The sequence below is a fragment of the Pimephales promelas genome, chromosome 4 (genome assembly GCF_988280905.1).
Source record: "Pimephales promelas chromosome 4, fPimPro1.hap1.1, whole genome shotgun sequence".
Taxonomy (NCBI): domain Eukaryota; kingdom Metazoa; phylum Chordata; class Actinopteri; order Cypriniformes; family Leuciscidae; genus Pimephales; species Pimephales promelas.
In genome coordinates, this window is record NC_142772.1 from 40,820,278 (window position 1) to 40,833,879 (window position 13,602).

The window sequence follows — 13,602 nt, forward strand, 5'->3', positions numbered from 1 at the left end:
GGCGATCAGCTGTAAACTGGCTTGGTCCTGCTCGGTTTTCATTGACTTTGAATAAAACAACTGAAAGTTTTCCAAAAGATCCTCTGGGGGTCAGTGTGTCAGCGTGACAGAAGTTTGATGCTGTCGTGTGAGAACAAGCAACAGCCGGCATTTCCTCCTCCCGAGTCCATCTTCTTCCTCACGTAAATGATTCGATTTCGATGTCACGTTTACCCATGCAGGATGCCTTACCCTCCGCAGGTTCACCAATGCTGTCAAAATTATTCATTTTTTTGTTTGTTTGTTGATCGAAAGGACAAAATAGAGAAAACCTAGGAAGCCGGGTTAGTTAAAGCGCTGCCGTTACTGTTTACATTGCGTGGAATGGTGCGTTGCGATTGGTTTAGCGGATATGTGGCATTTTGCAGAAAAGGGAGACTGGCGTTTGTCGCGGTTTGGAAAGAAAGGGAGAAAACATTACATAATAACACGGCGGATATCCCATTTTACGTAAAATTAAACATTGTTTTGTATCTGGTCGGTATTGAAAAGTCCGATTTTTGCAGTAACTCATTTTTTTTAAAAATGGCATTTATCGCGTTTTGGAACCAAACTCTTCAAATGCTATTCATGAAAGAGTCCTGAAAAAATCCCACAGTGAGATCTCATCGGCTCATAATCCCGCTCCACTTACCTGTGTATGACAAATCTAAAATGTTCTGATTGGCTGTGATTTTTTTTGGGCTCCTTGACTCTCCTGCTGTCTAGTCTTGTGGTTATGTGTGTGACTGGCCTGTTCTTCATCCCTGTTATGGGCCTCACTGGGTTTCACATGGTTCTTGTAGTCAGAGGACGGACCACAAACGAACAGGTGACCCAAATTACACCACACTAAATATATTTATCTGGTCTGTGTAATAACATACGCATATGTAGAGGCAGAATCGTAGTCGCATGTTGCAAACACCCACTCAGAATCACTTTGATGCCTTTCCAACTTGATTGCCTTTTGTTGTTAGTGCATGACATCTGTTACAAAGGCTGTTATTTTCAATCCACATTACGGTTCTTTGGGTCAAGGACAGTTGTTTTCCACTGTCCTCAGTATGCTGAAAGTAGAATTCCTCTCTCTGTTCTCAGGTGACAGGAAAGTTCAGAGGAGGAGTGAATCCATTCACTCGAGGTTGCTGTGGCAACGTGAAACACGTCTTATGCAGTCCGCTTGCTCCTAGGTAAAGAAAAAACTGGCTTCTGTACACACATATATTCCTGTTCATAATCAGTCAGAGTTGCACGCACAGTAGTACTACAGAAGTATTTACATTAGGTTGTGTTATTTTCCATTTGCAAAACAGGCAAGATTCATTCATGAACATTACGCTTAGGCAAATGCTAAAAAAAAAGTTCACTTTCTACATGAACTAGTTCAAAGTTCAGTTCACAAATTTTAAATATTTCATATCTCACAATTTTTAACTAAGTTCACGGTTCCAAAACATGAACTAGTTCATAGTTTTTTTTATTTTTATTATTTATACAACCACAGACAGCAATTATTTTATCGGCGGGCAAAGTTTGCACAGAAATGTACGATTTTTCCCATCTTCACCAACCTTGTCTTAAAACTTTTTCTTTGTCGACTACATGCGGCTTTTTGTTGAGGCATTTGGTGGCCGCGTTGCAACACTGTTGGCTGGTGTTGCCAGATTGGGTGTTTTTTTCGTTACATATTAAGCAAGGCCTGTTTACGTGTGTTTTATCCGGGATTTCGCCTGGAAGGCTTTATAGTCTGACAAATCTGGCACCCTGTAGGAAGTTAAACTGAGAGCGTGCGTTCACAGACACCAGAATGAACGCGTTCACAGTAACGTTCATCAGGCAGAAATACAGTACGTTAAATTCACGTTCTCCCAAAATATGAACAAGTTCATGAACTATCGTTCAATCGTAAAAATAACACACACAAAAACGACACCTTCAACTTCATAGGTTGTCTATGAAAGCCTGTAGACTGATTTTATGACGTTTTTGCTGAGCAAATTAAAAGGATGGGTTGTTTAAGCTCGCTCCTGAGAGCCTTTATTCTGTTTAATGACACATGAAATGAATGATTATACAATGTTCAGGATAAAGCCGAAAGGTCTATTCTGTACTGTAATGTCAATGTGTCATGTCAAGAAAAGGAATTAATTCAAACTATAGTCTCACATAGCCAGATCGATGTAGTCTATCGTCCCAAATATACTTTATAATTAAACAATTATTATGAATTGCAGAGCTTGTGCAAATGTATCCACGTCGATATGATCAGATGCTTTCTTAACTGCTGTTTTCTCACTGCTGGCGTTTTTGGGAGGAAAGTGCCCAGCACAAAAGGAAATATGCTTTAAAATATGTGTGAGGCCTTTAATAATTACTGTAACAAATATAAACATAAGACATAGATGGAAAAAAAATAGGTTGTTTATCATTGTAGACAATCTAGAGGGGGTTTCAGAAGAATAGAGGTCCATAGGAAGGTAGATTGCGTCCTGTTTTTCTTGCCTGTATTATGACACTCCGAGCTGGAAGAGTGTATAGCACTCAAGACTTGAAGCAGGTTATGAAACAATGAGGAGAGAGAAAGTGATTGCCATATAAACACAGATCAGAGCCAAGGTTAATGACTTGTTAAAACTCGTTTTCGGCGTCTTCAGAGACAATAGAGGACAACCTTTTTGAGGTTAAAGCAGAATAAAAGGAGATTGCTGTAAACGTACTACTTTTTTCCAATGGGCAAATTAAAACGTTCCTTGAATCAGAAATAGAAATCATAGAAGTTAAACAAAAAATTAAAAAACATAATCATTTCCTCACCCTCAAGTTGTTTCAAGTGAGTATGGCTTTCTTTCTTCTGAACACTGTCTGATGTTTTCAAGTTTAAAAAAAAATATATATATATATGTATATATATAGCTGCAAGCAGCGATGAAGGGCCAAAGCCGGCAGCCAAAGGCTTGGGCCCGTCATCGCTGCTTGCAGCTATTTTTTTTTTTTTTTTTTTAAATGACCCTAAACTTTTAAACGGAGTCTAAATCTTCAGAATGTAAACTTTTAATGTTCCAAAGAAGAAATTCCTGTGGGTGTGAAATAACATGAATGAACATGAGAAAGTCATTTTTATCAAATATTTGTTTAAGCATTAAAGAAGCTACATGTAGATGTCTGATTTTGGCATACACTGATTAAGTCTGACCCATGAATTTATATGCTTTAAAAATATGTAATCTGTGTTTTTGAAAGAAAAACATTTTAACACACATCATGTGTATATCTGCTCTACAGGTATATCGCTGATCCCAGGAAGAAAATTCCTATTGCTTTAAAACCACCATTCCTCCGCCCTGACCTCTCTAACCGACACGTCACTGTAAAAGTCAGTGATAATGGTATCCATAGTAACATCCTACGAAGCAAAGTGAGTAAAAAAAAACAGCTTTTCATTCTGTCTGCCTACAACCTGGAATTTCAATGACGTTTAATCATTTGTGTTATTGTAGTAATTGCCGCTACACCAGTAGTTCATAATGTCATCAAAACAGGCTCATCATTTTGATTTCAATGAAAACTGGAATTATTAAAATGTATGGTGTCCTAATTTCTAGATGAACAGTTTTAGGAATGTGGTGCCTGTGCCTAAATCATGCTTCCCAAAAATAAATAGTGTTTTTTTGTGCTTTAGTCTAAGACTAGTCTGGATGGTGTGGATGATAAAAGTATAGATACACAGCCACCTCTGCCACCAAAAGCAGATCGCTACAACCAGCTCAAGACTCAACTCACCTCCAGCGAAGGCAAGTAGCCACTATAGAACAGCCAGTCACTCATACTCAAATGGTTTGCAGTTTACTAGTTTTTTTTTTTAAGCGGTCAGCACCAAAATGTTACAAAATGTACTTGTTGCTATGATTATTTATATATTCAAAGGAGTAGTTCGCTTTTAAAAAAAACCATTTGCTGATAATTTACTCACCCCCATGTCATCCAAGATATCCATGTCATTCTTTCTTCAGTCGAAAAGAAATTAAGGTTTTTGATGAAAACAGTCCAGGATTTTTCTCCATATAATGAACTTCAATGGGAACCAAATGGTTCAAGGTCCAAAAGACAGTTTCAGTGCAAACTGTTCAAAGGGCTTTAAGCGATCGTTTATCAAAATGAACAAATCTTTTTTTTGTGTCATTTGGTTCAAAGGTTCGCTCATTTTCGAAAAGGTTCACTCAATTTGATGAACGAGTTCGAATAGGAGAGTCACAAACGCGCATCACAGAACAGAGCAAGGTGACCATTTGAGCTTATAAAACTTAAACTTTGTTATTATTTTTTTAAATGAGCGATCAATTCGACTTGATATGATCCTTATTCATCGTCTGAAATCGTTTAAAGCCCTGCACTGAAACTGTCTTTTGGACTTTGAACCGTTTGGTTCCCATTGAAGTCCATTATATGGAGGAAAATTCTGGAATGTTTTCATCAAAAACCTTAATTTCTTTTCGACTGAAGAAATAATAACATGGATATCTTGGATGACATGGGGGTGAGTAAATTATCAGCAAAAGTTTTTTTAAAAGTGAACTACTCCTTTAAGCATATATTTGGCTTTTGAGATTTTTTTTAAATCCTTCTTAAAACTATTTAAAAACCATGTGATGATTAATAAAATATTGTATTCATCTAATTCATGTTTTCTGCTTGTGAAAAATCCCCTTTTTCTAAACTGCACTTCTACTGCCATCTGGTGGTGCATCATATTGCAGTACTGTTGAGTGAGTCATTCATTTAATTTGTGCCACATTTTATAGAGAGTTCCCTGTCCAGCAAACCCACCAATCCATCCACCCCAGCCATGTACAAATACAGACCTTCCTTCGGCACCATTCCTAAAGTGCACTATCACGCCACCGGAGAGAAGGTGAGAGTCACAGACTAAAACAATGTTCTCAGCAATATAATAATATAATTTACACTACAGTTCTGCGCGAATGTGAGATATTTTTTTTTATGTTTTTGAAAGAACTTACGCTCACCAAGGCTGCATCTATTCAATTGCAAAAACAATCATTTTGTGAATTTTTTATTTATTTATTTTTTTTAGCATTTATTTACTTTTCTGTTTTTAATATATATTTAAAATATTATTTATTTCTTTGATGACAAAGCTGAATTTAACTGCCATTAACCCAGTCTTCAGTGTCACATGATCCTTCAGAAATCATTCTAATATGCCGATTTGGTGCCTTGCCTTGCCTTAATATTTTAGTTTATACCATGTTAATATTACTCGGGATTCTTTAATGAATAAAATTCAAATGAACTGCTTCTATCTGAAATAGTAAAGACTTTTACATTGTTACAAATGAATTCGGTCACTTGATCAGCTAAATTCATCCTTAGAATTAATAATAATAATATAAATATTACATTATACCTAATATATAAATAAATGTAATAATTGATATAATATATAACATTTTTAAAGGGCTTTCTGATTATTTTTAAACATTCTCTCCTTTGCATTCAGATTGTAATGTCCGAGAATGGTAAGCCCTCTGCAGTTTTGGAGGATCGAGGTCACGATTACCGTTCAGAGCCAAATCTGGATCTGCCAGACTACCGAAGCACTCCTCTCCACCGAACGTACCAGTCTTCCCCTTTCCAGCTGGACTCTTTCAGCACGACGTCTCGCTCCTTCAGCCTCAAACAGGGAGTGAACAGGGCCGACCGTGTGCCACTGGGTGGCAGCAAACCAGAAACGGTCACTTCCACCCCTCACAAAGGAGTCTTCTCTCCTGGGACGTTATCTGGCCGCAATGGCAGCCTGTCCTACGATAGCTTGCTAACCCCCAGTTTGACACCATCTCTGGGCGAATGCGCGGCCCACCCGGGAGTGCCCTCTATGGGTTTCCATTCCCCCTACTTGCCCTCTAAAATGTGCCACGCGCGAGGGCCCGAGCTTCAACGACACGCCGGTGCCCCGTCCTACAGCCCCGTGCACGTAGGAGCGATGTACGGCCGGCAGTCACCACACCCGAGAGATCGAGACCGAGATCCCTCGCCAGTCCGCTACGACAACCTCTCCAAAACCATCATGGCCTCCATCCAGGAGAGGAAGGAGTTCGAGGAGAGGGAGAAACTCATGCTTCGGCACGCTCAAGCCCCGGTGGCCTATGCCAACGATTCAGGCGTGTTTGACACCTGCAGTGGAGCCGCCTACGGACTCCCACCCGGGACGTGTTACCCCGACAGTCCCAGAGGCCCCGGACCCCGAGAGCCCAGCAGCTCTCGGGACACCTTGATGGGATACGCTCCCCGAACCCCTGTTCTGCGCTCCTCTGCATCCTCGCTCACCAGAGCACCGAGGACTTCAACTACGTCCCTCCACACAGATGGAGGCGGCGCGAGCAGGACAGCCGAACACCAATATCGCTCTCCGGTGCACCATACGCATCACTCTCCGACCGCTGTGCCCCGTTCCCCATTATACGCACATCAGAAGGTCGCCTTCATTAACGCCCTGGAGAGGGCGGACTCACCACGTCTGGGTACAAGGTATGACGCGTAGCATCTACTTTTAACCAATCAGTAAAGAGGGTGAGTATAGGTGCATGATGTATATACTAAACAGGCTAGAGATTCATGAGATATGAACGCTCTTATGCGGATGGATCTGAAAAGATATTTCATTCGTGCTGTTTATTTGTTCATTTTTGAGTACTGGTTTTTGTAGTTTAATTCATTTCTGTCATTATTGTTATTGGGAAAACATAAGGTTATGTTTTTTGTTGTTATTATTATTTTGCCTTTATGCTGAGAAGAAAAAAAACATTGTGATTATGTATCTGGTAGCCAAATAAATGTCCCTTTTTTTTGCCTTTTTCCCCTTCATTATCATATTTCCATGTCTGCATGTCTTTTCATTCATATTTATAAGCTTATTTATTATACTTTTTGCATGGTATCTACTTATTGTACATTTCGTTGCATTATGGTAATGTCTTAAACAGCGTTGCATTGTCAGAAATCAATGTAATACACAAAAAACATGATGTGGTATCCATTCATGTTTTTGTTCTCTTTGAGTTGCTTTTTGTTCACTATCATTTATGTGCATACTATTTTTTGTGTTGCTTTTTTTCTTTGACTGACTTGATTTCGTTCTTATTTTTACAACTGATAAGTGATTAACATCAAACCGCATGATTTGATCTATCATACTATTAAGCCATTGCATCTTATTTAATAAAATTATTTTTTACAGGGCTCAATTTTACCTGACAACATTTTTATAGATCCCACAAAAAAAAAAGAATGATCCATTTTTTTTTAGCAATGCATTGTTTTCTTTGTTTTTTTATTTAAATTAATTTTTTTTTTACTATTAAAAAATTAAACAGATTTAAAGGTACACTATGCAACTTCTGGCCCTCTAGCATCCATTTTGCGGAAGAACATTGTTTTGGTTGTGCTTCGGCTCTGCATTTCTGTGCGGATGAATAGATGTTACTGCTCATAAAACATTCACTACTAGGCTTAAAGGAGTAGTTCACTTTTCAAAAAACTTTTGCTGATAATTTACTCACCCCCATGTCATTCCAAGATGTCCATGTCTTTCTTTCTTCAGTCGAAAAGAAATGAAGGTTTTTGATGAAAACATTCCAGCATTTTTCTCCATATAATGGACTTCAATGGGAATCAAACAGTTCAAGGTCCAAAAGACAGTTTCAGTGCAAACTGCAAACTGTTCAAAGGGCTTTAAACGATTCCAGACGATGAATAAGGGTCTTATCAAGCGAAACGATCGCTAATTTAAAAAACAAAACAAAACAAAGTTTTATAAGCTCAAATGCTCGCCTTGCTCTTTTCTGCGATGCATGTTCGTGACTCTCCTGTTCGAACTCGCTCATCAAAATGAACGAATCTTTTTCCAAGTCAATTCATTCGTTTTATTCATTGAATGAACCAAATGACTCGTCTAGTATCGTTTAAAGCCCTTTGAACAGTTTGCACTGAAACTGTCTTTTGGACCTTGAACCATTTGGTTCCCACTGAAGTGCATTATATGGAGAAAAATGCTGGAATATTTTCATCAAAATCTTTCATTTCTTTTCGACTGAAAAAAGAAAGACATGGACATCTTGGATGACATGGGGGTGAGGACACACAGGGCCGAGTGACATATTTACGCAATTTCCTGTGGAAAAACCACCCTGTCAGTTCTAAAATATAACCATTATATAAAAAAATAAAATTTATATAACAATAAACCATAGTGAATCAGACAAAGAAGGATTTTGGAAGAAGGATTTCTGATGTATTGAATCATTATTTAATTTTTGTTACTTTTGAAAAAAAAAAAACGTACATAGTGTACCTTTAAAAAGTTTGCAAGGCATACTTTGTGGACAAGTAGCTCTTGAGTCCTGTATTAATGTTCAGTCCCTTCCACCACTCTTCAATACTGTCCTCTTCTTCATTAACTCATCTTCATTTGTAACATTTCAAACCATTCAGTACATGTTTGACTCTCTACCTGTCTACTGAATTACATAAGAGGAGAACAGTTGAGGATACAGTTGGAAAAGAACCACCTCAAATATGTCTTCCTGTATTTTCTCCACATAGAGAGGACCTCGGTCCAGGTAAAGTCAACGGGCAACTAAAGGGCCAAGCACGTGACTGCCATCTAGGGACTCCTTCTGGAACTCCCAGCAGACACACCAATGTCAAAAAGGTCACAGGAGTGGGTGGAACTACATATGAGATTTCTGTTTGACGGACAGCTTGAGAGCCACTGCCTGTGAGGAAAAGCACTGCCATGGCAACACCACCTCCACTTGTGCTCAAGAGAACAAGTTTCTCTTTCTTTTCACAGTTTTATGAAATAATACTCACCGATCAGGAGACGCGCAGTATCTGGGGCAGGTCTTTGGGGAGAAGATTTTACATTGGCCTTTTCTTTGTTAAGAGACTTTCCATGTGTAAAATAAATCAGGAGCCGCTTAAGAACCATGTATGTTTTTTTAAAGTGTCAGCCGTCAGAGGACATAAATCGCACACACAACAGAAAATACTGGCTTCAAATGGAATTTAAAAAAAAGTCTATATACCATTAAGGGCTGAATATGTACAATGTCAGTTCAGTTGTTTGTATATAAAAGGTCAAAGGTCACTTATTGAATGCAAATGTGCTCAGTACGCTGATCTTTCACACACTTGAATGTGAGTGTATATGTACGTGCACATGCCAGTAACTTCATTAGTACTATATTTTTGTCATTATACTGATCTAATAATCAGGGCTTCATCTCAAATGCATTTCTCTGTTAAAAAGATAGTTTACCTAAAAATGAAAACCAATGTTCTTTTAAATATCTCAAAGAAACTTGTGGATGGTGAGTAAATGATGACAGAATTTCATTTTTGGGTGAACTATCCCTTTAAGCTATCAGGTTCAAACAAACCATAACAGCACTTGGGTACTTAACAACCTACAACAAGTTTTATTTTTCAAATATGGTGGTCATTTACACTTTTTACTAATGTAAAACTATATGCTGCCATAGAAATAAACATACACTTGTATATAATATTAAAAAAAATAAACAAATTAAAAGTTTCATATGGTGGATACTGGGCATTATCGCCAGTGTTAAAACTTTCTTTCAAACTTTGTTTTTCTTTATAAAAAGTATTTTGCAGTGGCAGAGATATGAATATGTTAACAGAAATACGCCACTGTGTATTAGCAGTACAGGCCACATGTTAAAGCCATATTCTAACATTTTACAGTTATGATTTTCATCAACATACATTTGAAAAATACTCCTTCCTTTGTTACATAAAGGACTTAAGGAGTTGAAGATGAATTAAACAGTTGTATTGAAAGTAAGATCTGCAATATCCAAGTTTTTTTTATATTTCTTTACCATTTCCCTTTACATGTAATAGATTAGAAAAACATGAAAAATCATGGCTACATCCCAAATATTTTTCCCTTTCTTTTATTTTTATAATGTTTGTGTTTTTTTAAAACCCAACTTTCAATGGTTTGGTATATTTCACTTTTTTATACAGATATTCAAAGGGGTGTTTGTATTTTTTGAGTGGATTTTTCATCTTTTTCTGCATATTTTATAATTTATTTGTACAAATTAGTTGCCATTTTGATTAGTTGAAAGTAGCACTTTCTGTTAAGATTCTTTTTTCTTCAATGAACGAATGTTATTATAGGATGTCTTAGGAAATGATCTTCAGGAAAGTTACACATGTAGTTAAGATGCTTGTTTCTGAATGCTGGATCCATTTGAGAGAGTTAAGAAAAAAACTGTCATTACGACATGACACATGGTCTTTATACGCAGTCGTTCAAAAGTTTAGGGTTTATGGGTTTTTTCACCGAGGACATTAAATTGATCCTAAATATTTCACAATATTACTGTTTTTGCTGTATTTTTGTTCAGATAAATGCAGCATTGCTTAGAATAAGACATTTCTTTAAAAAAAAGTCGTACCGACCCCAAACTTTTGAACAGTAGAGTAATTTAAAGTAAATATCTTCGTAGGTTCCTATCATTCAGTTCTGGGATACTCAACATGCCTTTGTGATAAATGTTGGCTTATGAAGTTTAATTCAGAAAACCTCCCCTTCTCACTTTCAAGAGTCTCTTTTAATTCTACAGCAAGGGCAAAAATATATATATAATAATTATAAAAAGATAAACCGGCCCTCCAAACACAGGTGTGTATATGGTGCAGGCATCTTTACAGTTATAAGACAGACAAATGCTTTAAAATAATGACATTTATAGTGTTGTTCAGTTAAAATAAGGGTTATTAACTAATTTTTTGCCAATTATGTCATAGTTATGGCCTACCAACTTCTTATGTTTATCTTCTTGGTTTATCTTTTATATTAAAAAATGATACATTTGCTTTTGTATTTTAAAAGGGGTGACCAATAAATTGATTTATTTAAGAGAGTGAGAGAGGGAGTGAGAGCTTGAGAGTGTAAGAGAAACCAATCTTTGATGCAAAGTGCAAGACATGCTGATTAAATAATCAATTAAAAATAAACCCGTTGAAAACTTCACTGGGGCCTGTTTTATGATGACCTGACAATTTTATAAGGCTTAGTCTGTAGTGTGATTTATGTTATCGGCATCTCTATAACGGGGCGATCTTGCAGATGTCTTGCTGACAGAAAATGAGTTCTCTGCTGCCCATCAGATGACTTTCCAAGGAATCATTGTGATTTCCTCACAGATCTGCCTTAGGGGTCTAACAGACTACACTCAAGCACTGATACAAACATCATTTTGGTGCATGTGAAAAGAGTCATAATCATACTTTTTACAGTCAAACGGCTCCTTGAAATTGTAAATAACTTACATGGACATGAAAAGGCCTTTACATGTTGTCAGGCTCCATTTCTGAATGTTTCACTGTGTTCGGTCATGTTGTCACCTCTGTCCTTCATTACCGCTGTCTGGCACAGCGTCCTTCTGCTTAAATGAAACAAGTTGTACATAAAGAAAAAGAACTAGGACTTTTTTTTTTGTGTGATGAAGTATTTCGTTCTGATGAAATGAAGACATTATAGTTTCATATCAAGGTACATCTATTATTTTTGTTCATCAAGGAAAAAAATCTGAATAAATATAACTTGAACATTCATTTTTGTCTCTTTATTTGTCATATTGTCTTGGAAAATTATGATAGATAGATAGATAGATAGATAGATAGATAGATAGATAGATAGATAGATAGATAGATAGATAGATAGATAGATAGATAGATAGATAGATAGATAGATAGATAGATAGATAGATAGATAGATAGATAGGAATAAAAGGGAAGATTTGCTACAAGTTTAAAAAAAAAATATATGCAAAGAGCCATTGACTGCTCCGAGCTGGGCGCCCATGAATAAAATCCTCAATTAAAACAAAATCTCTTGCATTTTAGAACGTAGATTAAAATCAATTCCACTCCCCAAAGCATTGTGCAATGGCATTAAGTGTTCCCATTCTCTCTCTCACTCACTCTCCCCGCTGATGTCTATTTGATCTGTGCGGTAGTCGTGAACGCGCACCGCCAGACCTCCGCTGTAGCTTGCGTGCGTGTCCACGCTTTATGAAGGCGCGTTCCCTCAGGTGAATGGAGAGAGTGAGAGGACGAGTCCTGTGTGTGTCTCTGGCCGAGCTGAACTGACTAAAATGGGGCTTCGCGGATTGACAAGGACGGGGGCGTACATGACAGTCTGCCTTCTGTGGGTGACTGGATGCTTTACGCAAAAAGTGAGTAGGACAAGTGTGTGGCAGTAGCCTACTTTCCCTTTTGTTTGTCTGCGGTTTGTTTTGGCTTGTCAAAATGTTTACAGCAATGATTCTAGTTTGCACTATAGTGCACTATTTGGAGTATATGTAGCAGTAAAAACAACTTCAGAATAGCAGGTCCCTTGGTTTGAAAGAAAGACCCATTTAATTCGGAAGTTTGGGGAAGGTGTTGTGATGAAATGTGGAGCAGCTTGTTGTGTGGTCCGGGTCGGTTCTGGCAGAGAGTCGGGCTGAGCGGGGTCACTTCAGCACGGGCCAGCGGTTCCGCAACAGATGGTTCCGTGAGCTCAAATACATCATTAATAAATGAAGTGGAAAATTATTTTACATAGATATTAAAACTACATATGTAGCCTAAGTTATCTTAAATACATTAAAATGACATAATTCGATGATCAAAATGTTTTCAGTTCTTTACTTTATTGTGGGACTTAAAGAAAAAAGATAGGTGGTGTAATTGTACAGAGATTGCAAAGAACAACTAGCCTACAATACAAGGCTTGATTGATTATTTATCAAATTGCATGTTTTTAGTTTAATTTAATTTAAATATTTATTTAATATCTATTATTCTAGGTTATTTTATTTTTTTCGTAAGGGTATATATAGGCTATTTATGTTGCGTTTTTTTTTTTTTTAGCAAAGTATAAACTTCAAGTATATCTTTCTTGTTGGAAATGTTGGCACAACTAAGTAGATCTGATCATTATTATTATTATTTGTAGATCAAATTTTAATTTAAAATAGTATTAGGCTAATAGTTTAATACCCTTTGCCTGTCAAATCAAAATCAGTGTCGTATGATCAACATGCACATTTTTTTTTTATTACTGGTTGCTTAAGTTACACTACGTGAAACAGAGTAATTTGATCAAAATGTTTGTAGAAAATTGTATAAACATTTAGCTAAATTGTAAGCAACTTTACTTTTTACTTAGCAAATTGTATCATTTTGGGAATCTGTCTGCATCATACATAGCAGGCTGTAGTTGCATCATCTCATTGTCACAAAATAACAATTTTATTTAGGAAAGAATTGAGTTGTGTTGTGTCACAGCACTTGCAGTATTATTGCAGATTATCCTTGACTGGTTTCTTAGACCTATATATATACAGCCATCAGAACTGATTGGCTGGACCTTTGATATTGTGCCATTCACTGCAGCTCCTTTTGTATTCTCTATCAACTTTCGTCACAGAGGCTGTACACTGTTTATGTAGCTTCTCATTGCTAGGAAATCAAGAGTTT

At 37.0% G+C, this 13,602-nt stretch overlaps 2 protein-coding genes across 2 annotated transcripts in view; both read left to right on the plus strand.

Moving 5' to 3' along the window:
- zdhhc8b (zDHHC palmitoyltransferase 8b) overlaps positions 1-9,019 on the plus strand; it is a 67,842-nt gene extending 58,823 nt beyond the window's left edge. The window contains exons 5-11 of the mRNA XM_039659148.2: positions 748-850; positions 1,120-1,211; positions 3,304-3,436; positions 3,701-3,812; positions 4,821-4,930; positions 5,540-6,567; positions 8,641-9,019. Coding sequence (XP_039515082.2) covers positions 748-850; positions 1,120-1,211; positions 3,304-3,436; positions 3,701-3,812; positions 4,821-4,930; positions 5,540-6,567; positions 8,641-8,791 — 1,729 coding nt within the window. The 3' untranslated portion in view covers positions 8,792-9,019. The remainder of the gene's footprint in view (positions 1-747; positions 851-1,119; positions 1,212-3,303; positions 3,437-3,700; positions 3,813-4,820; positions 4,931-5,539; positions 6,568-8,640) is intronic.
- A 3,063-nt stretch (positions 9,020-12,082) lies between these two features.
- Positions 12,083-13,602, plus strand: part of LOC120469599 (uncharacterized) — a 45,173-nt gene continuing 43,653 nt past the window's right edge. Inside the window, exon 1 of the mRNA XM_039658688.2 lies at positions 12,083-12,314. Coding sequence (XP_039514622.2) covers positions 12,234-12,314 — 81 coding nt within the window. The 5' untranslated portion in view covers positions 12,083-12,233. The remainder of the gene's footprint in view (positions 12,315-13,602) is intronic.